Raw genomic sequence first — 26,412 nt, forward strand, 5'->3', positions numbered from 1 at the left:
CCGCCTGAGAAATTCTGTTCAAAAGCATTTTGCATGTTATATTGATCATCATTTCAATCATTTTCCCTAGCGCTTTTCCTCGCAAGGATGGTGGGGGCGCTGGAGCCTTTCCCAGCCAACTATTGGTGGTTGCCAGCCAATCGCAGGACACGGAGACGACAACACCGGGGGTGCTCATTAAGATACGCTGACTTCAGGTGCTATAGAGCTAGGCGCACTGTAGCACACACAACAATTACCCTCCGTCAGTCAGGAAAAACAATGATTATAACATTTATTTTGATGTTTTACCAGTTGCTTACTTGTGATAATAATCGTTCATTGCGTTTATTTGAAGGTGAAGAGCTGTGGTCGCCATGTTGAGCTCCGGTAAGCAAACAATGCTAAATTCGAATGTGTTTTTGCTCAATGATGTCTAGTTAAGTATTCATAAGATCCAATCGGTGTTCTTGACGCGGTGGTTATTGTTATGAGGTTTAAGCTGTCTTTCTTGTGTAAATATCACGCTAATTAGCGGTGAGTGCGAGGCTAGCGCTAGCCGCAAGTGGCTAATAGCTACGCTAGCAGAGAGTTCACATAGTGCTACTTACTAACTGTGGATGCTAAATGAGCGGTGAGTTAAGGTCATGTTCTTACTACGCCTGTCGTTTTGTTTGTGTAAAACACGTATTTGTCGCTGCGAATGGGCTAAAAGCCACGTCAAGTGTTTTGCTCAATGATGTTAAATGTCAATTTGATTGATTGACACATTCATTGTATGGCCTGCACTGGTTGGAGATGATGGAAGTAAGGCTGCAAGTGTTTGTTGAGAAAGCGGACCAAACTTGTCTCTATGTGGCTTTTCAGATTTGACCCAAAAGCTCACACACGGACTGACATCTTCTTCCTGGTGGACAGCCGCTTGACTCGGAGCCAGTTTCCACGGGACCGGCAGGAGCCTCCTGGTCCGACGGAGCGACCAAATGAGGTGGTGGAGGTGGAGGTGGACTCCGCCGCAAAATCTGTGAGCTTCTCTCAATACACACATGATAGATGACATAACACCTAAGGTTTAAATGTATTTTTTTACAACATAGTATAGTAAGGCTTTTTTTCTTAAAAAAACGACATAGTATAGTAAGGCTTTTTTTCTTTAAAAAACGACATAGTATAGTAAGGCTTTTTTGTTAAAAAAACGACATAGAAGAGTAAGGCTTTTTTCGTAAAAAGCAACATAGTATAGTAAGGCTTTTTTTCGTAAAAAAACGATATAGTATAGTAAGGCTTTTTTTCTTAAACGACATAGTATAGTAAGGCTTTTTTTCTTTAAAAAACGACATAGTATACTAAGGCTTTTTTAAAAAAAAACGACATGGAAGAGTAAGGCTTTTTTTTTCGTAAAAAGCGACATAGTATAGTAAGGCTTTTTTCGTAAAAAATGACATAGTATAGTAAGGCATTTTTCGTAAAAAACGATATAGTATAGTAAGGTTTTTTTTTTCTTAAAAAACGACATAGTATAGTAAGGCTTTTTTTGTTAAAAAACGACATAGTATAGCAAGGCTTTTTTTTGTTAAAAAGCAACAGTATAGTAAGGCTTTTTTTCTTAAAAAACAACATAGTATAGTAAGGTTTTTTTCTTTAGAAAAAAAACGACATAGTATAGTAAGGCTTTCTTTCCTTAAAAACGACATTGTATAGTAAGGCTTTTTTTCTTTAAAAAAACGACATAGTATAGTAAGGCTTTTTTCTTAAAAAAACGACATAGTATAGTAAGACTTTTTTTCTTAAAAAATGACATAGTATAGTAAGGCTTTTTTTCTTAAAAAACGACATAGTATAGTAAGGCTTTTTTTCTTAAAAAACGACATAGTATAGTTAGGCTTTTTTCTTAAAAAACGACATAGTATAGTAAGGCTTTTTTAGTTAAAAAAACGACATAGTATAGTAAGGCTTTTTTAGTCCAAAAAACGACATAGTATAGTAAGGCTTTTTTTGTTAAAAAAACGACAGTATAGTAAGGCTTTTTTTGTTAAAAAAACGACAGTATAGTAAGGCTTTTTTTCCTAAAAAAAACGACATAGTATAGTAAGGCTTTTTTTCTTAAAAAAAACGACATAGTATAGTAAGGCTTTTTTTCTTAAAAAACGACATAGTATAGTAAGGCTTTTTTTAGTTAAAAAAACGACATAGTATAGTAAGGCTTTTTTTAGTCAAAAAATGACATAGTATAGTAAGGCTTTTTTTGTTAAAAAAACGACAGTATAGTAAGGCTTTTTTTCCTTAAAAACGACATTGTATAGTAAGGCTTTTTTTCTTTAAAAAACGACATAGTATACTAAGGCTTTTTTAAAAAAAACGACATGGAAGAGTAAGGCTTTTTTTTCGTAAAAAGCGACATAGTATAGTAAGGCTTTTTTCGTAAAAAATGACATAGTATAGTAAGGCATTTTTCGTAAAAAACGATATAGTATAGTAAGGGTTTTTTTTCTTAAAAAACGACATAGTATAGTAAGGGTTTTTTTTGTTAAAAAACGACATAGTATAGTAAGGCTTTTTTTGTTAAAAAACGACATAGTATAGCAAGGCTTTTTTTGTTAAAAAACAACAGTATAGTAGGCTTTTTTTGTTAAAAAAGCAACAGTATAGTAAGGCTTTTTTTCTTAAAAAACAACATAGTATAGTAAGGTTTTTTTCTTTAGAAAAAAAACGACATAGTATAGTAAGGCTTTTTTTCCTTAAAAACGACATTGTATAGTAAGGCTTTTTTTCTTTAAAAAAAACGACATAGTATAGTAAGGCTTTTTTTCTTAAAAAATGACATAGTATAGTAAGGCTTTTTTTCTTAAAAAACGACATAGTATAGTTAGGCTTTTTTCTTAAAAAACGACATATTATAGTAAGGCTTTTTTTAGTTAAAAAAAACGACATAGTATAGTAAGGCTTTTTTTTAGTCCAAAAAAAATGACCATGTATAGTAAGGCATATTTTCTTAAAAAATGACCATGTATAGTAAGGCATATTTTCTTAAAAAATGACCATGTATAGTAAGGCTATTTTCTTTAAAAATACAAAAAACGCATTGTGAGGCATTTGAGCAATAATATTCATATTTGACTTTATTGTATACATAATGAATGAATCTTGGCCTTGGCTCATCCTCACAAGGCTCGTATATGTCCAAGATATTTGTTGAATGTAAATTACAGCATGGAGCAAATGTTCCCCACAAGTTCACGCCTTGCCTTGTTTCTTGACAGACTCGTACCGGCGCCCCCCGGATTGCGCCTTCATCCAGGAGTCTCCGGCGCCCCGGTGAGCGGAGGCTGACACGGTTATGCTTTTGGACGACTCATGCAGATGCAGGCGGACGCCGCCGGATGGCAAATCCTCACTGATCTGTAAGTCCGACGGTCGTCGTCGTCGTCAACATCATAACTTTGATCACGTGACCTTTATGTCATTCACGGCAGGAGCAGTTGGGACAGATGCACGTCGCCACCGCCTTCGTCATGCCAGGTTGAAGACTGTGTCGCAACGGTAAAGATATTAGTGTCGTAGGACAAAAATGTTGTCATCTTGGGCACTGTTGAGAAATAATTGTCTCTGTGTCATGAAAGATGCATTGGACAACGTGGAAGAGGAGCAGGACGAGAAGAACGCGGTGCAGCCGACCCACCGATCGCCACTAAACTTGGACTGACTAAGTATTTTCGGTAAGAGGGCGCTCGAGGAATTTGGCTAAGTGTGCAAGCCGCCTCCCTACTCAGCATGGTCCTGTCCAATCAATTTTTTTGATTTTTTTAGGCCAATTATTTTAACTAATTTTGATGTCATGATTAAATGTAAAATTTAATGTTTAAAGTTTTTTTTTGTAAAAAGTAATTAATCTTTTGTCGCAGGTGCCTCTCCCCACCGAAGAGTACGTCTGCGGGACGCGAACCAGCTTCCACTCGGTGGTAGGCGCATACTCTACTGTGTGCGCTAAAGGAACCTTCCACCAATTTGGATAAGTGTGCAAGCCACCTCCCTACTCAGCATGGTCCTGTCCAATAAAAGTGTTTGGGTGGCTTATTTGAAATCTTAGCTAATAGCCAGTGTCTTTGGATTTTTTAGGCCAATTATTTTAACTAATTTTGATGTAATGATTAAATGTAAAATTTAATTTTTAAAGTTTGTTTTAGTAAAAGGTAATTTATCTTATGTCGCAGGTGTCCCTCCCGCCGAAGGCGGGAGGGGCACCAAGAGTACGTCTGCGGGACGCGAACCGGCTTCCACTCGGTGGTAGGCGCATACTCTACTGTGTGCGCCAAGGGGCCCACCCACACACCCACTTAACTTCGACCGGCCAAGTATTTTCGGTAAGAGGGAACTCGACTCATTTGACTAAGTGTGCAAGCCACCTCCCTCACTCAGCATGGTCGTAATTTGGCTAAGTGTTTTGATTTTTTTAGGCTAAGTATTTTAACAAATCTGGATGTAATGATTAAATGTAAAATTTATTTTGTAGGTTTTTTTAGTAAAAGGTAATTTATCTTATGTCGCAGGTGTCTCTCCCGCCGAAGGCGGGAGAGGCACCAAGAGTACGTCTGCGGGACGCGAACCAGCTTCCACTCGGCGGTAGGCGCATACTCTACTGTGTGCGCCAAGGGGCCCACCCACACACCCACTAAACTTCGACCGGCCAAGTATTTTCGGTAGGAGGGCGCTCGACTCATTTGACTAAGTGTATAAGCCACCTCCCTAAAAAGTATGGTCCTGCCCTCTCGGTTTTTAGTTGACCTGAAAAGGGAGAAGTTGGAGGCGGCGGGGAATCCAACCGGTGACCTTTTGTATGGTGAGTTGGTGCTCTACTATTGAGGTGATTAAGTCTCCATTTGAGCTGAAAAGTGAGAAGTTGGAGGAGGTGGGAATCAATCCACGCAACTTTTTTTGTGCTAAGTGTGCAATATACCTCATGTTTGGGTCAAAATGAAGAAATCCTGCGTGCGGTGGAAACGGGATCCAGTTTGATAGAGACCAAGAATATACCTGAATTTGAAAAAAAAAAAAAGTTTAATCCAAAAGTGGCGATTCTGTGCAAATAAACAGGTTTTTCTGAAATGTATTTGCTGACATTTAGTAAAAGAAGTCTTTTTTGAAATTCCAACATCGCCTACATCCGCAGGTGAGTCTAAGAAAAACAAAAGAAAACAAATCTTTTCTGCACAGCAACATGAATGTCTCTTTTAAACCTACTTTTTTGTCGTCAGGTGTCCTCGCTCTCCACGCTTTGGGAAAGCTTTTCGTTGGAAGACTGTCCATCCCACAAATCATCCATTTTTGCCTTTGTCACTCATCTGAAAAAATCAAAATAAAAGTTGACAGCAAAGTATCTCTTGTTCTATTGTGTGACCTTGACTTTGATTTAGAAGAAATATTTTTTTTCATTCTAAAAACTTTTTAGTAAGGGGATGTGGCTATCTATGCACACGCACTATGATCGCTGCAACAAGGCGAGACAATAACATACCGAGGCGAGCGGTCGGGGCGGCGCTTCATCCGCAAGCTGGTGGTCCCAAACCGACTCCATCCTGTCAGAAAGACCACAAGAAAAAAGCCTTACTATACATGGTCATTTTTTGAAGAAAAACGCCTTACTCTACTATGTCGTTTTTTTATAAATAAAGCCTTGTTATACATTGGGTCATTTTTTAGGAAAAAAAGCCTTACTATATTTATACTGTCGTTTTTTATTTTAAAAAAGCCTTACTATACAGTCATTTTTTAAGAAAAAAAATCCATACTATACTGTCTTTTTTTTATTTTAAAAAAGCCTTACTATACTATGTCGTTTTTTATTTAATAAAAAAGCCTTACTATACTATGTCATTTTTTTATTTAAAAAAAGCCTTACTATACTATGTCGTTTTTTAAGAAAAAAAGCCTTACTATACTATGTTGTTTTTTTTACGAAAAAAGCCTTACTATTCATGGTCGTTTTTTAATTTTAAAAAACCCTTTCTATACTTGGTCGTTTTTATTCAAAAAAGCCTTACTATACATGGTCATTTTTTAAGATAAACGCCTTACTATACTATGTCGTTTTTTTTACGAATAAAGCCTTAGTATACATTGTGTCATTTTTTCTAGAGAAAGCCTTGTTATACATTTTGTCATGTTTTTTTTAAAGAAAGCCTTGTTATACATTGTCATGTTTTTTTAAAGAAAGCCTTGTTTTACATTGTGTCATGTTTTTTTAAAAGAAAACCTTGTTATACATTGTGTCATTTTTTTAAAGAAAGCCTTGTTATACATTGTCATGTTTTTTAAAGAAATAGTCTTACTATACAAGGTGCGTTTTTATTCAAAAAAGCCTTACGATACATGGTCGTTTTTTATTTAAAAAAAAAAGCCTTTCTATACATGGTCGTTTTTTAAGGAAAAAAAGCCTTACTATACATGGTCATTACCAAAAATAAATAAATCAAGTCGTCAGATATCACTAATATTACTGGAGTGTCTTTACACAATTCGGATTTTCGTTTTATGACAAATGGTCTATAAAGGAATTTCGAATTGGAAAAGTCGTCTTCTTTTCTGTCCTTGTGCGATCTTTCAAACGATTAAAAACACTAAACGCAATTGGATTTGGAGGTATTATGACTGCAAATGGAACTACTCTATCTTTAGAGAAACTTGCAATGTAGAAAACGGGAGCATTTCTTACCCTTTCGCCATGCGTCGAGTACACAAAAATCAGCCACCGTCAAAAACAACAACTTCTTGGTGGACTTCTGTTCGTGTCCTTTAACGAACGTGTCTTGGTTGGAGCTGACCCAAATTAGGACGTTTAGATCATGCGATTAAAAACCTGAAAAGACTTTTACAAACAAAACAAAGCATACAAGTCAACGAAAAGCGTGTTTTCCATTGTCTCTTCCGGTCCGCTTCACTTCCGGCTCATCAATGTGACGTCAATTCAGGGAACGCCCTCGACTTTTTTTCTCTTTTTTTAAAATACGTATAATGGTTTGAAATGAAAGACTAGTCTTATGGGATGCTACGCCTTTATATCAAATTAAAAGCCTTTATTGTTATCATAAACAGCTGTGTATAATGAAATGGGTGAAATATCATTCAACAAAGGTGCTCTTAAATGGGTCAAAATGGTCAAAAGACCAAGACACTTGGTCCCCTCGCGCCTCTGGCGGGAGGGAACCAAGATTTTAGTTTCCAGTTAGTGACTGGGATTCAACCCAGGACCCTGGCTCCCAGAGACTAATGCTCTAACCACTCATCCAGCACTCTCCAATAGTCTTAAGTAAAAAAAAAATCATGCGTTTTGGGCATGAAAAAAAATAAACAAAAGGTATACCAACCCGGGAATTGAACACAGGACCAGGATTCAAACCCAGGTCTCCTGAGCGGAGGGTAATGCACTAACTATTTAGGCCACAACTCTCCAATAGAAATAGTGTGAATGATAGATGGCAGTGCTTCTCACAGGCTAAGTGAACACTTGAGCTACTTGCTAACATAAGAATAAGTTACAGCAATTGTCAGTTAATCGGTCTACCATCCAAATACTAACCAGGACCATGCCTGCTTAACTTAAGGCATTTTTCAGGGTAGTATGGCATTAGGCCAATTAGCACATGAGAACCTGTACTTGGAGTAGCAAGTAGAATTTAAGCAAAAGCAAACTTTGACCTGTTTAGTGCACATTTTTCATTGAGTTTGGCTTGACAAACCTGCCTGGCCGACCTGGCCATTCAGGTATGCACAAGCAGTGATTGCTGCACACTGGCTGCACCTTCTTGGGTGAGGGAGTCCCACCGAGTATACTGTAACACGCAAAATTCCTTTTCTTATCAAGCAACATTTGATACAAGCTTAATGCATTCAGGGACTAACAATTGTTACATTTGAAATTTGTGATGAATTGCAACTATGTTATTTTTTGGAGAGTGAACTCAATGGCCCATTTGTTGGCTTTCTGGCTTAGCAAATATACGTGGGATATCTTACTGGTTCACTTTTAATGGCAAACGAGTCCCATTTGACATGTGCATCCATTGGTGACATTTCAAAGTCAAGTGAAGACTACGTTTTGGCCAAATGATGGCATTTTTTCAACAGTCACCTCACGACGCCGTTTTTGGGGGTCAACTTGCAACGGATGGGGAATTTGTGGACTAGCGAGGGAGTTCAGTCAGTCCCGCCGCCATCGCCCCGATGACCTCCTCCAAGGCGGCTTCGGGCCCCAGTAGCCTCAAGAGGGAGCCAAAGGCCCGGCCGGCGTTGCCCGCCAACTGGGACGGGCCCAGTCGCAGAGCTGCACAAAAAAAGAAGAAGAAGAAAAGGCATTGAAGCGCCCGGCGGCCTGCCGGCCCACCCGTCGCGTTCCACGTGCTCACCTGGGCGCGGGATCTTCGGCAGCAGGTCCAGGCGGGGCGCCGCCCGGCCCTCCCGGGACACGTCCACGCCCCAGTGCAGGAAAAAAGCGCAGCTGGAATCCAATTGACATTGAATTAAAGCGGCGGAAAAAGAGATGCTCCTTTGTTGATTTTTATCTGACCTTTGAAGATGGGGATGACAAAGGACCAGCGTGGAAGAAGCCTCTCCGTCGGGAAGGCTCACCAACTGTGGATATTTGGCCTGCAAACACACACACAAATTGTTACGTCAATGATGGACACAAAGAAACAATGTGGTGATGAGATGCACGGCAAATAATGGTCGGCAGGTGAATTCAATTCATGACGTTTGGTCGCCGGACGTTTGGTCGCCTGGACCCAAACGTCCGGCAACCAAAAAAGGTAAAACAAGACAGTCTACGCATGAATAAAAGCCAACAATGGCCCTGAGCAGTTTCACTGAGCGGACGTGTGAGTGTGGAAGAGTTTGTATGTACGTGCGTTGTCCCTTTAAGAAGCCACGTCAGTCAGTCAGGGTCTTAACAAGTTCTCCAACAAAACACAATAAAAGTCCGGGAAATTTGGAGCTATTTCCACGACAACGCACTCGTAACGCAACAAACAAATTTATATGAACTTGGATTAATATATACGGACACTCAAACATACGTTTAATGTATCCGTTTTCTGGTCCACGTCTAGGGGGAAAAAAACCGTTGATATCTGTTATACACGAAAGAGATGCGGCAAAAAAGACAGTGCGCTACAATGATAAACAGCCTCTCATGTCTTGGCCACCTGGCTTTCTCGCATTTCAAAATGTTTATCATATCTAGGGCGAATTATTTGATTGAAATTTTCATCGTATCTCAAGCATCTCGTAGGTAGAGCTGCTCATATGTAAAGGTACCACCGTATATCGAATATGCCGTGTCGACCAGCAGATGGCAGAACTGGCTTTATTATTATTTTTATTGAAATTGAGGGGATTTGAAAAAGAGCAAAAAGAGGAGGGCTGGCGTTGTGTTTTTTTTGTCTTTTTTTCAAGCCTGGAGTGCTCCTTTTTCCCCCCCCGAGATGAAGCGAGCAACGCCGACTCAGCGGTATTTTTTGCCCCCGCCGGCAACATTTGGAAATGTCATCAGCACAAGAGAGAGAACAGAAGAAGAAGAAGAAAAAGAAGAAGAAGAAGCCAGCCAGCCACTGACGTTCTGTCTGTCTGTCTGTCAGTCAGGAGTGGGAGGGGCCACCGAATGGGTTTCCTTTGCAACAACGTCAAGCACGCAAAAAATAATAATAATAAATAAAAAATGGGACAAATTGGCTACGGGCTGGCCGGAGCATTTCCAAAAATTGTGTACCAGTCATGCATTTGTCCTGGTTGTGAACTCTGACCTCCAGCTAGTGACACACTATCTGCAATCCCTAACAATGAGTCGCACATAAGTCGCACATAAGCCAAAAAAGACTTGAAATGCTTCCGCCGGAGTTTGGCCTTCAAAGCGCCGCTAAGGCCCGCTCGCCCCCCACGTCTGTCATTAGCCCCGCCCCCTCCCCCCATTGGCCGGCCTGGCCAGGAATTGGAAATAGCGAGCAAGTCAAAAGCTACTAGTGCAAGCAAGCTTTTTCCTTTTGGAAAGGAAAGCGCCATCACTGGACATTCCGAATGGACGCCGCGGCGTCCGTTCCGTGACATTTGCTCCCCCCCCCCCGTCTGTCATTAGCCCCACCCCCTCCCCCCATTGGCCGGCCTGGCCAGGAATTGGAAATAGCGAGCAAGTCAAAAGCTACTCGCGCAAGCAAGCTTTTTCCTTTTGGAAAGGAAAGCGCCATCACTGGACGTTCCGAACGGACGCCCTGAACGGACGCCCGATTGGCCGCTGCGGCGTCCGTTCCATGACAATTGCTCGACGGGTCCACCGTGAAGAGGTCGAGACCAAAAAAATGTTTCAAAATTGGAGCTCCATGGGACAAAAAGTGGGATGGGATGGTTTACCTAAAAAAAAAACGAAAGTGATCTTTCCTTCCGTCTTCAAGGTCTCAATATGGAATGAGGCATTTTTTTTCTTTTTCTTTCCCAGGGTTGATGTTTCTTCAGTGTTTGATAAACCAAATATGACGTTAACTAGCCCAAAAATAAACAAAGAAGAGCGAGAGATGGCTTTCATTAGCGCGCAGTTCTTTCAAAGTTGCGTCGGCCGGCGGGCGGGCGGGCGCTCCACGTGAGCCTGCTCATCCAACTTTTTCAAAAGTGGGTGGATTTTCCACGTCTCCTCTCCCTCATCTTCTTGAGTTTTGAGGGCACGTCAAGCTCTCGCTCTCGTGGTCCAACTCTGTAAAAATGATTGTTTGGGACGGCCGTCGACATCCCATCTACAAGCGCTGGCGGCCACGGCGGCAAGAAATGACTTGAAAAGAGCCCCAATGGCTTGGATTGGATAACTGTATTCATCCCGTATTCGGGAAATTTCATTGTGACAGTAGCAAGAAAAGGCATAGTTATAAGTTAGACAGTACAGTCGCAAAGGCCGCAGAACAACAAAGCAAAAGCACAAAGTACAAAGCAAATCAAAGTCAAATGGGATCATTGAGAATCACCAAATCAAATCATTAAGACGGAAAAGCAGCAAAAACACAAAACGAGCAAGAGTGGACGGAGCTACCGCCACCGGCTGCCACTTGAACGGCGCCATTTTGGTTGCGGCAGCAAAAACGGATACAGAACACACTCAAAAGACGTAAAGTTGGACAAAAACTGGAAGCACACACAGGGAGTCTTCCACAAGATGGGGAACTTCTGCAGACTGTGACCCAGGTAGAGAATATGCAGAGTCACTCTTCCAAGCTTATCCGCACACTTCCTCAGTAGTCTGGAGTTGAAGAAAACAGAAGCAGAGCAGAACTCCTTGACTCCGTTGCTGGTAAGCGCATGGCTGAATGGTTCCAAAAAAGAAGTAGCCGAAAGAAGCCAGCCAGGCTCACAGAAAAAGGAAAGTTGTAAAAACATTAAAGTAAAAAGTATAAAGTACAAAGTAAAGTAAAAAGGAATGTATTAAGAAATATTAAAATGTAATTAAAAAAAAGATAGAAGAGCTGTAAAACCCGAAAAACAAATAAGAGTGTACAGAGCTACTGCCACTGGCTCCCGCATGAACGGCGCCATCTTGCCACTTCTTTAGAAACTTGGCTTCTTGTGACTTTTTACAGGGCTGGAGCGCTTATTATGGGTGAGAGACAAGTCAAGGTGACTGGCAAATTCCATGGGATGGAGACAATTTGGCCCTAAAAGGAGGTCCACTTCAAAAGCAAAAGCATCACAAAAGGTCCATCGACTCACTTGTAAAAGATCAGGTGGCGCCTCCTTTGGTAATGACAGGACAGACGCCGAGCGCTAATGACACGGTGGCTGGCGCGCGATGGCTATATTAGCATCGAGCGCCACGTTGGGCCGCTCAAAGGACAGGTGACGGGCGTTTTGAAGGGATGAGGACGGAGCTGCTCTTGGCGGCGACGCTGCTGATGCTCTTCGCCACCGCCGCGGACGGAGGAACGTGGCGGATCGAGAGGAGACGGGACGGCCCGGGTGAGCCGCCCCCCCCAAAAACCCAAAAAACACTCTTGGCAGCTGGCTAATGACCGCCGGAATTGTCGGAATTCCGTCAAAGCCAAAAGAATGTTATCTTTTGTGGCTTTTTTTTTAGGGGCGGGACAGAGGCCGCTGGGGAACCTCGGGAGCGGACGCCAACCAGTTTGGACAAAAAGCGGGACGACTGTTCTTCTTGAGACTTGCGAGTGCGCCGGTAAAAGGGGGCGGGCCGCCTGCCGGCGCCGAGCCTGCCCTGACTCAGGTACCGGGCTACAAAGTGTTGCTCATTAAACAACACCGGAGCATCTAGTACAGGGATGGGCAAAGGGCAAACTATGGGGGTGAAACTTTTGCTTCCAAGCTCTAAAGCACAGGCAGGTGTCAAAGTGGCGGCCCGGGGGCCAAATCTGGCCCGCCGCATCATTTTGTGTGGCCCGAGAAAGTCAATCATGAGTGCCGACTTTCTGTTTTAGGATCAAATTAAAATGAAGAGTATAGATGTATATTCTATTTCCGGATTTTCCCCCTTTTAAATCAATAATGGTTACTTTTTAATCCAATATTTTTTTGTGTTTTTAGTACAAAAAGCATTTTGTAAAATAAATAAAAAGTCTGACACCCTTGCTTTAAAGCAAGGGGTGTCAGACTCGAGTTGGTTCGCGGGCCGCCTTAACGTCAACTCCATTTCACGTGGGCCGGAACATTTTAGATATAATATTTAGATTTTTCTTTTTTATAAATGGATTAAAAGAACTGGATTAAAAGACCTGAATATTCCGTTTTTTATAGATCTAAAACAATGTTTATTTTACCTTTTTTTAAATATATTTTTAGAATTTACAAAATGATTTTTGAACTAAAAACACAGAAGAAATGGATTAAAAAATGACAATGATTGATTTAAAAGGGGGAAAATCAGGAAATATAATATACATCTATACTCTTCATTTGAATGTGATCCTAAAACAGAAAGTCGGCACTCATCATTGACTTTCCCGGGCCGCACAAAATGATGCGGCATGCCAGATTTGGCCCCCGGGCCGCCACTTTGACACATGCACTCTAAAGTCAACGGTGGTGTCCTAATAAGTGTAATGAGCAGATTTCAGTCAGGTGCTGCCTGAGCTAGTATCTACCGTTGACTCCCGACAATCTGCCGTTCAGGGAGGGAGAAAGAGGGCAAATGGAGAAAGAAGGCGGCGGAGCGGGAGAGCCGGCGAGAGGAGAGGATGATTAGGAGGAGGAGAAAACGAGAGGAGAAGCTGAGGAAGGAGCAAGAGCGGGAGGAATGGTTGACACCAGACGTCTTCCCAGAAGAGGCTGCGAAGGTGGAGAAGGAGGAAAAGGGGGAGGAGTCGGGAGGCCTCCCTCCCGGCTGCCGTCTCTCATACGACACGCTGATCTGCCACCATGCCAACCTTGCCCGCTTCCCGCCGCTCCTCCTGCCGCGCCTCAAGTCGCTGACTTTGGAGGGTGAGTGGCGCCTCTTCTCATTTCCATCTTCTCTTTGATAAACGGACGGTGGGTTGCGGGGGGTTGCTTTGGTCGACACTAACCCTCAGCCTAAACTCGGTCTTTCCTTCACGCCCGTTCTGGCGTTTTTTTTTGGCCAGGCAACGACATCGGCGCCATCCCGGCGGCGGCCTTCAACGGCATTCCCAACCTGGAATGGATCAACTTGAAGGGGAACAAACTCACGTCGGGCGCCGTCCATCCCACGGCCTTCCGGGTGAGCTAGCCGGGCACTTGGCGCGGCCCCATGACCGGACGTTTGGTCGCCGGACGTTTGGTCGCGGACGTTTGGTCACCCGGACCCAAACAACCAGCGACCAAACGTCCGGCGACCAAAAGTCCGGTGACAAAACAAGGTCAAACAAGATGGTCTACGCATCAATAAAAGCCAACAATGGCCATGAGCAGTTTCACTGAGCCGATGTGTCAGTGTAGAAGAGTTTGTATGTACATGCGTTGTCCCTTTAAGAAGCGATGTCAGTCCGTCAGGGTCTTAACAAGTTCTCCAACAAAAAACAATCAAAGTCTGGGAAATTTGGAGCCTTTCTTTTGCCTAATAATTACTAGGGCATTAAGTATGACTAAATAGTCATTTGCAGTTTGGATTTAGGGAATTTGAGCAACAATTTTAAATGGTAATTATCAAAAACCTTCCGGGCCAAAAGTCCGGCGACCAAACGGCCGAGTACCGCGCGACCCAACCCTTGGTTTGCGGCAGATTCTGAAGACGCTGAGGCGGCTGTACTTGGACGGGAACCTCCTGGAGGCGCTTCCCGCCAACCTGCCGACCAGCCTGCGGGAACTGACCATCAACGAAAATCGCCTGCGGGGAATTGGCGCTAACAGTCTGCGAGGTGACCGGGGGCCTTTGTTAGGGTTAGGGTCATTTTATCATTGTTCTGCTCTCAAATATAAACAAGGTTAACACGGCGTGATGTTGGCAGGTATGGCTAGTTTGGTGAGCCTGGAGCTGGAAGACAACCTCCTGAGCGAGGCCAACGTGGACCCCGAGGCCTTCCAGCCCCTTCTTGGCCTCTGCTACCTTCGACTGGGCCGCAACCATTTTGGCTCCATCCCCCAGGGCCTCCCCGCCTCGCTCCTGGTACGACGGGAGCGTGGCGCCCTTCCAGACGGGCGTTCAGGCAACTGGAGCGCCGAGACTCTGTTTGTTTTGTGGTTTTGGTCTTTTCCGTTGGTCAGGAGTTGTACCTGGAGAACAACCTGATCCAGGAGATCCCGGCGGGCGTCTTCAACGGCAGCCGTGAACTCAACGTGCTCTCCCTGAGGCACAACTGGCTGGAGGAGACCCGGATGGCCCCGTTGGCCTGGATCCACCACAGGTCCAAGCGCCGCCCAACCGTGCGTGTGCAGTCGATTGGTTGCCGGTCTTTTGGTCACCGGTCTTTTGGTCGCCCCGACCGCGACAATGGGCGACCAAAAGAGCGGCGTCAAAACAAGGTAAAACAACAGTGTCTACGCATGAATAAAAGCCAACAATGGCCATGAGCAGTTTCACTGAGCCGACGTGTCAGTGTAGAAGAGTTTGTATGTACACGCGCTGTCCCTTTAAGAAGCTCCGTCAGTTCAGTCAGGGTGTTAACAAGTTCTCCAACAAAAAACAATAAAAGTCCGGGGAAATTTGGAGCTTTTCTTTAGCCTAATAATGACTAGGGCATTAAGTGTGACTAAATAGTCATTCGCAGTTTGGATTTAGGGAATTTAAGCAACGATGTAAATGGTAATTATCAGTAACCTTCCGGGCAACCAAAAGACTGGCGACCAAAAGATTGGCGACCAAAAGACTGGAGACCAATCGTCCGTGTACCCCGCCCAACGGCTCCGTGGGGACGGCAATTCCCAACGCCGATGGGGGCCCTTCCTCACGATCCTAACGCCTTCCTCGCGCTGGCCTCGTCGGCAGGAGTCTGGAGTCGCTGGACCTTTCGTACAACCGACTCCACCTGGTGCCTTCCTTCCTGCCCAGATCGCTGATCCACCTGGTGCTGGTGGGCAATCGCATCGAGAGAATACCTGGTCAGTCCACATTTCAAAAGCCAAAGAACTGAAACGAGGACCAAGCGCCAGTTTGTACCCATTTCTAGGCTTCGTGCTGGCCCACCTGGAGCCGGGCCTGGAGTACCTGTACCTGTCCCACAACCGGCTGGACGGCCAGGCCTTTGAAGCCGAGTCCTTCTGGGGCGCCTACGACTCCATGCTGGAGCTGTGCCTGGACCACAACCAGTTGCGGGCCGTGCCGACCGGCATCAACCGCATGAGCCAGCTCCGCCTCCTCCGGCTCGACGACAACCGCATCAGGTGAGTCGGCGTCGAGCGAGCGTCGCTTTTTGACGGGACGCCACGCTCGCTCGCTCGCCAGGGACGTCCCCGAGGAGGCCTTCTGCGATCCGGAACGCGAGGAAGACTCGGCCCTGGTGACCGTCAGGCTGGACAACAACCCCTTGGAGGCGGCGGAGGTGTCGCCCGCGACCTTCGCCTGCGTTCGTTCCTCCTCCGCCGCCGTGGTCCTGACGCCGCGGAAGCGGGACGGAGCGCCACGCCGTTAGATCCCGTCGGGAGACGGGTAAACGCTATGGAGCGCTTCTTTGGCTGCTACGTTCCACAAATACGTTGGAAATAAATCCCAGACGTTATTGCTACTTTTTTTTTTAAACACTAAATATCAATAAGAATTATGAATATGCTTGGACGAGACCTCGCTCCAAAAATCGGCCATTCTAGCCTCTTTGGAAAATGGCGGCGCGCCGGCGACAGACGCCCGAGCGCGGTGGAGATGTGGCGCTATTAGCGCAGGCAGACGGCGACGCCATGGCGACCGCGACCACGACCACGACTTGGCTCGTCGGCATAAAATTGACTGATTTATGCGTGGCGCTTTTTTTTTTTTTACATGGCTCAGCTCTTTTCACTCTTAAAGGGCCACGACCGTTACATACAACCAAAGAGTGGTACATTAAGCCAAAGAGGTCTACCTATGTATGGCTTCATTCTTTTGTTTTGCCTTGCGCTTGTTGGGGGTGAAATAGGAGGGAAGTTGACGCCGCTGCTCTCGGGGCGGCCCGTTCTGTCAAAGAGATTAGCGGACATTCAACACGCGGCAGCCCACCCGGCGGCCCACCCAGCCGTGTGCGGTCAATTGGTCGCCGGTCTTTTGGTCACGGTCATTTGGTCGCGGTCATTTGGTCGCCCCAACCGCGACAACGGGCGACCAAAAGACCGGCGACCAAAAGACTGGCGACCAAAAGACCGGCGACAAACAAGGTAAAACAAGATGGTCTGCGAATGAATAAAAGCCAACAATGGCCATTTGTATGTACATGCGCTGTCCCTTTAAGAAGCGACGTCTGTCAGGGTCTTAACAAGTTCTCCAACAAAAAACAATAAAAGTCCGGGAAATTTGGAGCTTTTCTTTAGCCTAATAATTAATAGGGCATTAAGTATGACTAAATAGTCATTGGCAGTTTGTATTTAGGGAATTTGAGCAACCATTTCAATGGTAATTATCACTTACCTTCCGGGCGACCAAAAGAACGGCCACCAATCGACCATGTACCCACCCAGCCGCCCACTTCCCGCTCAGGTGTACGACGCGCTAGACATGATCCTATCGTGGACTACTTTCCCCTGAACCAGATACCAAATTCAGTAGCGGTGACCTTTAGTCCAATCCATGTGAAGCGGGAGGACGGCAGCGACTCGGGTGTTTATTCGCCGTCGACCCTCCCGCTTCAGGTGGATGGGTCATTTAGCGGCGACAAGCATTTAAAAGAGCGGTCCCCAAACTATTCCAGAAAGGGCCGCGGCAGTGAGTGCGGGTTTTCGTTCCGACCCGTAAGAGGAAACCTTTCCACCCATCTGCTATGCTACAAGTGCAATCGGGTGCTTCCTGTTTCAGCAGAAACCTCATTGGTTCAAGTGTTTGCGTTGGATGGCTTGGAACAAAAAAAAACGCACCCACGGCGGCCCTCCAGGACCGCTTTGGAGACCTCTGATTTAAAAGATCCCATGGGTTCTTCTGGGCAAGAGGTCGAGCGACGTTGCACTCGCCCACGACAAACGGATGGGACGCCTGAGTGGAGTAACGCCAAATCTACTTTGCCAAAAGGAATGGCGATACTTTGGCGAAGAAAGGAGGAGGCAGGTCGGCAGGCCAGATTGTGATGCGGTGGAAAACAAAGCATCCAGCGAAGGAATGCTTCTTTGCTTTTACAAGACGCAGTAGATCACGCACGGATCTGCTTTTCATGTACGTACAAGAGCGAGGTGACATGTGGAAACGTTTTGCTCTCGCTCCTCTCGTCGTGTGAGAAGCGCCGGCGGATAAAGCCGCCGCCGGAGGAGGAGGAGGCACTTACAAAAAGCCTGAGCTAGCCTAGCTAGCCGGCTAGCAAAAATTGCAATCTTTTAGCTTTGTAAAATGACCCCCCCAAAGTCAAGAATTTTAGACAGAGCGGGGTGTCCAAGCGTCTCCAAATCAAGGCCCATTTCCACTCTGGCGGGGAGTCCAAAAAGTAGCGCCGTATTTTTACCAAAATAAAATCATCATATAAACATTCAATAAACGCGTCTCTGTTAAGAAATAAATGATCAAATCGATGGGTTGTTGTCTTAAAAGGAGGCACTTTTCCATAAACAGACAATTTGTTTGTTTGATCATTTAAAGCACGTGTCAAAGTGGCGGCCTGGGGGCCAAATCTGGCCCGCCGCATCATTTTGTGTGGCCCGGGAAAGTCAATCATGAGTGGCGACTTTCTGTTTTAGGATCAAATTCAAATGAAGAGTATAGATGTATATGAAATTTCCAGATTTTTTCCCCCTTTTAAATCAATCATTGTCATTTTTTAATCCATTTTTTCTGTGTTTTTAGTTCAAAAATCATTTTGTAAAATCTAAAAATATATTTTAAAAAAGCTACAATAAACATTGTTTTCAATCTATAAAAAACGGAATATTCAGGGCTTTTAATCCAGTTCTTTTAATCCATTTATTTAAAAAAATCTAAATATTACATCTAAAATGAAATCAAGTTGACGTTAAAGCGGCCCTCGAACCAACCCGAGTCTGACACCCTTGATTTAAACGGTAAACCTTTTACAAATCAATCAGCGGACAGCGAGATTTTGGAACTAAAACAAAACCAAAAATGGAAGTCATTCGGAGTCCATCACGGATGCTCAGGGCCACTCGTCAGTCCAGTCTAGATTAGGAAAGACGCTTTTTGGAGATGAGATGGAGCGCATGGAATGGGCACCGCATTTTCCAGCAAAAGTGGAAATGCGACATGGCAGAGATGATCTCACGAGCGGCGGAAAATATGAGGCGGCGGGCGGGAGAACGCCGGCGGAAAGCCGCCATCGCCGGGAAAAGGGGAAAAAAAGCAATTGGCGTCGGACGCCAGAGAAAAGCTCGCCCGTGAGGGGGGGTGGTTACTCTCGCGCTCTCTCGCAGTGCTTTTTTTCCTCTTTTTTTTTTTGCTTTTGTACCCCCCGCCCCCGTTGCTGATTTTGGGGGCCGACTTAGGTCGCGTCCCTCCGTGGCGTCGAGCTCAAATTTTGCCAAAGCATCCGACGGAGCAGGTAGGTGAAAGAAGACTACAAAGTCCGGCTCATTTCGGGCACTTTTCAAGATAGACCGCTATGCCAACACGTAGGGGGCGCCCTCCGAGACTCGGAGGGAACTCATTAGCCAGTCGCTGGCTTTCGGGGATTTGACCTCTTGACTCCATTTGGGCTTTTAAGCGAAATCCAACGTGTCGAGGAAAGCGCACGCGTGTTTTTGCCACTCCGTTGACGTCATATGGATTGGGAAGAAGATGTGGTGGGATTTAGCGAGGTCAATTTAAAAAAAGAGTGGGCGCTGAGACGCCGGCTCCGGATGGCGTTTGTTTTCGCAGGTGCTCCGTTGGATTTTTGCAAAAGTGGCGCCGCACGCGTCGCCACTCTTTGTGCCGCTGACAGCCAAAGATTTTGGCCAATTTTGACTATTTATCTGCATTTCTAAAGACAAAAGGGGCTTTTTTTACATTCAGAATCCAAAATGTCTTTATTTAACGTTTGGTCGCCCGGAAGGTTATTGATAATTGCCATTTAAATTGTTGCTCAAATTCCCTAAATACAAACTGTGAATTATTATTTAGTCATACTTAATGCCTTATTAATTATTAGGCTAAAGAAAAGCTCAAAATTTCCCGGACTTTGATTGTTTTTTTTGTTGGAGAACTTGTTAAGACCCTGACTGAACTGACATCGCTTCTTAAAGGGACAGCGCATGTGCATACAAACTCTTCTACACTCACACGTCATTGTTGGCTTTTATTGATGCGTAGACCGTGTTGTTTTACCTTGTTTTGTCGCCGGTCTTTTGGTCGCCGGTCTTTTGGTCGCCGGTCTTTTGGTCACCCGTTGTTTGGGTCCGGGCGACCAAAAGACCAGCGACCAAAAGACCAGCGACCAAAAGACCGGCGACCAATCGACCGCCGACGCCGCTAAAACGGATTTGCCCGATGATGGGCTTCCCTTAGGAATTTGCACCCAGCCACCCCCGGCGTTTTCGTTGGCGGGATGGCCCCGGCGGCCGGCCCCATTTCCCGTGCCGGCAAATATTTGCGGTGGGGCGCGGAATCCCTCGAGATGAGCCGGCGGTTGGCCACGGGGAAGGGCATAAATCAGCGGCGCCGCAAAACATTTGCCTTGGCCGCTCATTGGCAAGCGGCGTGCGGAAAACGCTTGGAAACTCCTTGTTTATTCTAACTTCTTGGTGACTTTCATTAAAGAAACTTGAATTGTAACGAGTTTGAAGGGCCGGCTTCTCGAGAAAGCCACCAAAAGAAGTGAAAATTAGGGCTTGAAAAAGGTTAAAAAAAATGAGAATTTCCAAGTAAGGTTGAATTTGAAGGCGCTTTGTGTGGAAAAGCTATTTTGAGAGGCGTGAATAAAGAAGGGAAACGCATTGTGATCTTAGATAAGACAAGACGGGGGTGCCATGAGGCTGCTCCTTCTGATCGCTCTGTTGCTGCCGCTGACCGCCGCCGTCGGCGGCAAAAACTACCAGCGCGTCGACGTCATGGAGATCGCCAGAAACTACGACATCATGGTGGCCGACCAAGACTATGACGACGACAGCGACGACGACGACAACGACAGCGACGACAACAACGTCCATCACTACGACGACAGCTGCCCCCCGGGCTGCCACTGCACGCCAAGGGTGGTGCAGTGCTCCGATCAAGGTCAAACCACATTTTGACGTTCTCATTGGGGATGCGCTCAAAGCAAGACCAAAATATGATAAATCGTATGAGATGAGTCGTACGTGAAACAAGGATCAATTTAGACAGCCGTAACGCTTCCAGAAATGCATGCTAGCCAACACTAAAGTGGAATACCAGGATCAATCTATAGCAGGGGTGTCAGACTCGGGTTGGTTCGCGGGCTGCGTTAACGTTAACTCCATTTCATGTGGGCCGGACCATTTCAGATATAATATTTTGATTATTTTTTTTTATAAATGGATTAATAGAACTGGATTAAAAGCCCTGAATATTCATTTTTTTATAGATCTAAAACAATGTTTATTTTAGCTTTTTTTAAATATATTTTTAGATTTTACAAAATGATTTTTGAACTAAAAACACAGAAAAAATGGATTAAAAAATATATATTAAATGAATATTCATTTTTTATAGATCTAAAAGAATGTTTATTTTAGCTTTTTTATATATTTTTAGATTTTACAAAATGATTTTTGAACTAAAAACAGAAAAAAATGGATTAAAAAATGACAATTATGGATTTAAAAGGCGGAAAATAGGGAAATGTAATATACAGCTATACTCTTCATTTGAATTTGATCCTAAAACAGAAAGTCGGCACTCATTCCCGGGCCACACAACATGATGCGGCGGGCCAGATTTGGCCCCCGGGCCGCCACTTTGACATAGGTTATCTATACAGTCGCAACGCTTCCAGAAATGCATGCTAGCCAAAACTAAAGTGGAATGACTGTTCGTCTGCCTGGCAATTGGCTGGCGTGGGCTGGGATAAGCTCCGGCACCCCCCCTCGAATCATGCACACTTGCTACGGATATTGGCTAATTTTGGATACACCTTGGGCCGCCATAGACAGACGCTGCTAGACGTCTGACTGGTTCAGTTCAAATCAGAAGGACATAACCATTTGTGTTTTGCCGGCAGGTCTGATCGGCGTTCCGGGCAAGCTCCCCTCCGACAGCTTGATGATCGACCTCCAAAACAACGATATCACCGAGATCAAAGAGGACGACTTCAAAGGCCTGGAAAAACTTTACGTGAGAGCGAGCGTCCAAAAAAAAAAAAAGTGGCTTCCGCCAAATTCGACCAAGTGGAAAAGCCAAATGGTCATTTTCCAAGCAGGGGACGCGTCCCATTTCGTTTTGTCCAATTTGAACAGGGCCTGTTCCTGATCAACAACCGCATCTCCAAGATCCACCCACGGGCCTTCAAGAACATGAACAACCTGCGCCTGCTCTACCTGTCGTACAACGCGCTGACGCAGATCCCGGCCGACCTGCCGCCCAACTTGGTGGAGCTGCGTTTCCACGAGAACCGCATCAACAGAATCCAGAGGGATGCCTTCAAGGGCCTCAGGAAACTCCACGTGCTAGGTAGGACCACCACCACCACCACCACCACAACAACAACAGCCACTCACTCATAGGCCTCTTCAAATTCAATATTCAAGATTTTCCTTCCTTTTTAAAAAAAAAGCCTTTTAAATGTTAATTAACCCCTTTAGGCAGGGGGTGTCAGACTCGGGTTGGTTCGCGGGCCGCGTTAACGTCAACTCGATTTCACGTGGGCCGGACCATTTTAATAATAATAATAATAATAATAATAATAATATTTAGATTTTTTTTATTTATAAATGGATTAAAAGAACTGGATTAAAATCCCTGAATATTCAGTTTTTTTATAGATCTTAAACAATGTTTATTTGTTTTTTAATATATTTTTAGATTTTACAAAATGGTTTTTGAACTAAAAACAGAAAAAATGGATTAAAAAATGACATTTATTGATTTAAAAGGGGGAAAAAAATCTGGAAATGTAATATAAATCTGTACTCTTCATTTGAATTTGATCCTAAAACAGAAAGTCGGCACTCATGATTTACTTTCCCGGGCCACACAAAATAAAGCGGCGGGCCAGATTTGGCCCCCGGGCGGCCACTTTGACACCTGTGCTTTACACAGACAGAAATCATTTACTCAGTCTGGAAAGACAGGATTTTTTTTAATAAATGGATTAAAAGAACTGGATTAAAAGCCCTGAATATTCTGTTTTTTATAGATATAAAACAATGTTTATTTTAGCTTTTTTTAAAATATATTTTTAGTATTTTTAGAGTTTACAAAATGATTTTTGAACTAAAAACACAGAAAAAATTGATTAAAAATTACAATTATTGATTTAAATATGCATCTATACTCTTCATTTGAATTTGATCCTAAAACAGAAAGTCGGCACTCATGATTGACTTTCCCGGGCCACACAAAATGATGTGGCGGGCCAGATTTGGCCCCCGGGCCGCCACTTTGACACGTGCCGTTAGGTCTATTCTTTTTTAAATTTACTTGAACATAAAATGCAGGGGAGCAGTAGTTTTTTTTCATACGAAAAACAAAAAACAAATAGACAAATGTAGTATTTTTGAAGACTGAATGTTGACACTTTCTTCCGTCGTTGCGCAAAGGGAAAAAAAGTTGGCCTACCATTTCCGGGCAAGCGAACTCACCTTCGTCAAGATAGGGTTCCCGCGCAGGATTTTTGGCAGGCGGGTAAAGAGTGGGGGAAAAAAATGGCCGCCATCGTAATTCAGCACAAAGCGTTTTTCCAAAAGGCCTTTTCGTCTCGCTGGGGACGATAAATTGAAAAAGGAAAAGAAAGAAAATGAAACGAAAGCACGGCTGCTATTTTAATAAGCGCCTTGAAGCATCAAAAGCAGATGCGCTTTTTCGGTGTCGCGTGTCAAAAAAGCTGGCGAGCGGGCAACCTGGCAACAAAGTCATCAGAAAAAGCCAACGTAGCAAAAGCCCCCGCTAAAAGAAACGAGCGCCCAATTGAAAAAAACCCCGGGAAAATGGCTACAAATCAAATACTGGTCAATGACATTTGACCTTTTGGGATCAAATGATCGGAGAAGCATTCAAATGATCGGACGCCGCGCAGTAAACTTTTGCCTAAGGCGCCACCGGACTGACTTTGCTTTGACCACCAGAGCTGGGCGCTAACCCGCTAGCTAACAGCGGCATGGAGCTGGGCGCCTTCAACGGGCTGAGCACGCTCTACGTGGGAATGTCGGAGAACAAGCTGACGGCCGTGCCCAAAGGTCAGTCGTCGTGGTGGTCGTCGCCGACCCTCGCCACGCGCCACATGGCCCGTTTGCTTTGGTTCCGACAGATCTGCCCTCCTCCATCACCGAGCTCAACTTGGAGTACAACAAGATCTTTAAAATCGAAGTGGAGGACTTGATCCGATACAAAAATCTGCAGAGGTAAATCAATGGCCTTTCACCCAAGCGGGAATCACAAATGCGAGCATCAGCATGGACAGCAGTCAATCCCCAACACACACACGGTTCAAAATACAGTCATCCCTCAAATATCGCTGTTAATGTAGAGCAGACATGGCTACGATGGTACTCGGCCGTTTGGTCGCCAGACTTTTGGTCGCCCGGAAGGTTATTGATAATTACCATTTAAAATTGTTGCTCAAATTCCCTAAATACAAACTGTGAATGACTATTTAGTCATACTTAATGGCCTATTAATTATTCAGCTAAAGAAAAGCCGGCGACCAAACGTCCGTTTGACAAAACATCCGTTCGGCGAAACGTCCGGGGACGAAGTGTCCGTCGACGAAACGTCCAGGTACCGACTATCGAGACTATAAAACCCAAAATCAAATTCCAAAAGACAGCTCACTTTTAAGGGGAGAAGGCCACTTTATGAAGCTAGGGAAGTTAGCCCTGGGCTACAATCTTACCTATTGACAGGTACATTAACACAAAAGATAAATATGTTCATGAAATATTTGTGCTGTGCCTTATTCAAAATCAACCTCAAACTATGGAGGACCATTTTTGAGCATTTTTAACGTGATACTATCGGTCATTATTGTGAGCTACTTTTTCACGGTTGACCTTTGACCCTCATCAGACTGAGCCTGAGCTTCAACCAAATCCGCTTTGTGGAAAACGGTAGCCTGGCCAAGATCCCCAACATCCGTGAGATCCACCTAGACAACAACGCTCTGAAAAAGGTCCCGGCCGGACTCAGCTCCCTGCGCTACCTTCAGGTGAGCCCTCGCCACAACAATTATTACGGCGCCAAAAGGGAGCCAGCCATTTTCCAACCCCTCTCTCTTCCCAAACAGGTGATTTTCCTCCACGCCAACAAAATCAGCAGCGTGGGCATCAACGACTTCTGCCCCCTCCGCTTCGGCGAGAAAAAGAACTTGTACAACGGCATCAGCTTGTTCGCCAACCCCGTCAAGTACTGGGACGTCCACCCCGGCACGTTCCGCTGCGTGGGCGGACGACGGGGCGTCCAGCTGGGCAACTTCCGCAAGTGAGACGGCCAGCGGACATCCGTCCGTCCGTCAACCCAATTGAATTTTTCGCCACGTAGGAATGACACCATGTCAAGTAAAATCATACCGATAAATCCCGTTTTTTTTACAATATGACGCTAAAACGATTATCACCGTAAATGGACCTGCTTCTGCAATGCGCATTTCGGCCACCAGACGACGCCCAATTTGAGCCCACTTGTTTCATTCATGGGACTTTATACATACATAGTACAGGGATTGAAAAGTAACTGGAATATTATTATCTTTAAGCATTACTTTGACCATTTTCATCACATTTGAAACATTTTTGCAGTTTTGGAAAGATGACTAAAGGCCAATAAGGATAAGCTAACCTTTTGGTAGAGTGACACCAATTTTTCCGTTGATTTTTAGTTGAAAATGGAAAAAAAATAGCCCTAATTTCCGCCTGTCGCTGCGACCTTTTTTCCAGCATTCTCTGGCAACGCTAAAACAAAACGATAGACTCTTTTTGTAAGCACCAAAAATGTACCTTGGGACCACTGCACAAGCTCTTTATGGGTGTACGCTTTAAAATTTGCTTGACTATGTACAAATACGTAAGCCTGATTGTGTAACCATCCTCAAAACATCACGCCACGGGACTCTTTATCTTTGTGCGCGTGTTTTTTTAATTGTTTTTATTCTTCCTTGGGTGTCATTTGGGGGTCGTGCAGTTGGAAGCCTTCAGCAAAGGTCTGTACTCCTATTGGCCAATAATCAGTGCAATAACAGCGGTTGTCTGGAAACATACGCCAAGTACTTTAACAGACGGCGGTGGCGGCAAAAAAACGATCCTGGACCATCCACAAATGTTGCAAAATATCAAATGCGACTACGGTCACTTTGTCCAGTTTCTTCTCTTCAGACGGTGCTATATTTATTGAGTCTGTTTTCAAATAAACCTGGAATGCGGCGACCCCTAAAATCCAGCGCTCACTCTTGTCGTTGTCTATGTGTCAAAGAGGCGGCCCGGGGGCCAAATCTGACCCGCTGCGAAATTTTGTGTGGCCCGAGAAAGTAAATGATTTAGTGCCGACTTTCTGTTTTAGGATTAAATTCAAATGAAGAGTATAGATGTATATTAAATTTCTTGATTTTCCCCCTTTTAAATTAATAATTGTCATTTTTTAATCCATTTTTTCTGTGTTTTTAGTTCAAAAATCATTTTGTTAAATCTAAAAATATATAAAAAAAAAAGCTAAAATAAACAGTGTTAGATCTATTAAAAACGGAATATTCAGGGCTTTTAATTCAGTTCTTTTAATCCATTTATAAAAAAAATATCTAA

General features: G+C 44.4%; 5 protein-coding genes across 5 annotated transcripts in view; 4 read left to right on the forward strand and 1 right to left on the reverse strand.

Moving 5' to 3' along the window:
- The window catches only part of LOC144075306 (uncharacterized), a 98,328-nt gene extending 92,975 nt beyond the window's left edge, over window positions 1–5,353 (forward strand). Inside the window, exon 6 of the mRNA XM_077602195.1 lies at window positions 5,232–5,353. The gene's annotated coding sequence lies outside the window, so the exon portion shown is untranslated. The remainder of the gene's footprint in view (window positions 1–5,231) is intronic.
- On the forward strand, window positions 125–5,353 carry LOC144075308 (uncharacterized). Its single transcript, XM_077602196.1, has 8 exons — window positions 125–369; window positions 847–1,003; window positions 3,240–3,380; window positions 3,453–3,519; window positions 3,882–3,938; window positions 4,191–4,340; window positions 4,527–4,676; window positions 4,770–5,353. The coding sequence occupies exons 3-7, from the start codon at window positions 3,334–3,336 to the stop codon at window positions 4,650–4,652; spliced, it is 447 nt and encodes a 148-aa protein (XP_077458322.1). The 5' UTR covers window positions 125–369; window positions 847–1,003; window positions 3,240–3,333; the 3' UTR covers window positions 4,653–4,676; window positions 4,770–5,353.
- Window positions 2,967–26,412, reverse strand: part of cenpp (centromere protein P) — a 54,235-nt gene continuing 30,789 nt past the window's right edge. Inside the window, 7 exon segments of the mRNA XM_077602198.1 lie at window positions 2,967–4,861; window positions 4,934–5,010; window positions 5,218–5,318; window positions 5,492–5,552; window positions 6,689–8,357; window positions 8,359–8,470; window positions 8,540–8,619. Of these exon segments, the coding sequence (XP_077458324.1) occupies window positions 8,157–8,357; window positions 8,359–8,470; window positions 8,540–8,619 (393 nt within the window). The 3' untranslated portion in view covers window positions 2,967–4,861; window positions 4,934–5,010; window positions 5,218–5,318; window positions 5,492–5,552; window positions 6,689–8,156.
- On the forward strand, window positions 11,862–17,012 carry ecm2 (extracellular matrix protein 2, female organ and adipocyte specific). The gene is made up of 10 exons (XM_077603410.1): window positions 11,862–11,961; window positions 12,080–12,226; window positions 13,129–13,437; window positions 13,578–13,693; window positions 14,195–14,330; window positions 14,421–14,578; window positions 14,677–14,816; window positions 15,398–15,510; window positions 15,579–15,792; window positions 15,854–17,012. Exons 1-10 carry the CDS (start codon window positions 11,862–11,864, stop codon window positions 16,038–16,040), a joined length of 1,620 nt encoding a protein of 539 aa, XP_077459536.1. The 3' UTR covers window positions 16,041–17,012.
- aspn (asporin (LRR class 1)) lies at window positions 20,340–25,103 on the forward strand. Its single transcript, XM_077602181.1, has 7 exons — window positions 20,340–20,722; window positions 21,687–21,799; window positions 21,922–22,135; window positions 23,749–23,859; window positions 23,931–24,024; window positions 24,689–24,827; window positions 24,906–25,103. The coding sequence occupies exons 1-7, from the start codon at window positions 20,476–20,478 to the stop codon at window positions 25,101–25,103; spliced, it is 1,116 nt and encodes a 371-aa protein (XP_077458307.1). The 5' UTR covers window positions 20,340–20,475.

The sequence above is a fragment of the Stigmatopora argus genome, chromosome 6 (assembly GCF_051989625.1).
Source record: "Stigmatopora argus isolate UIUO_Sarg chromosome 6, RoL_Sarg_1.0, whole genome shotgun sequence".
Taxonomy (NCBI): domain Eukaryota; kingdom Metazoa; phylum Chordata; class Actinopteri; order Syngnathiformes; family Syngnathidae; genus Stigmatopora; species Stigmatopora argus.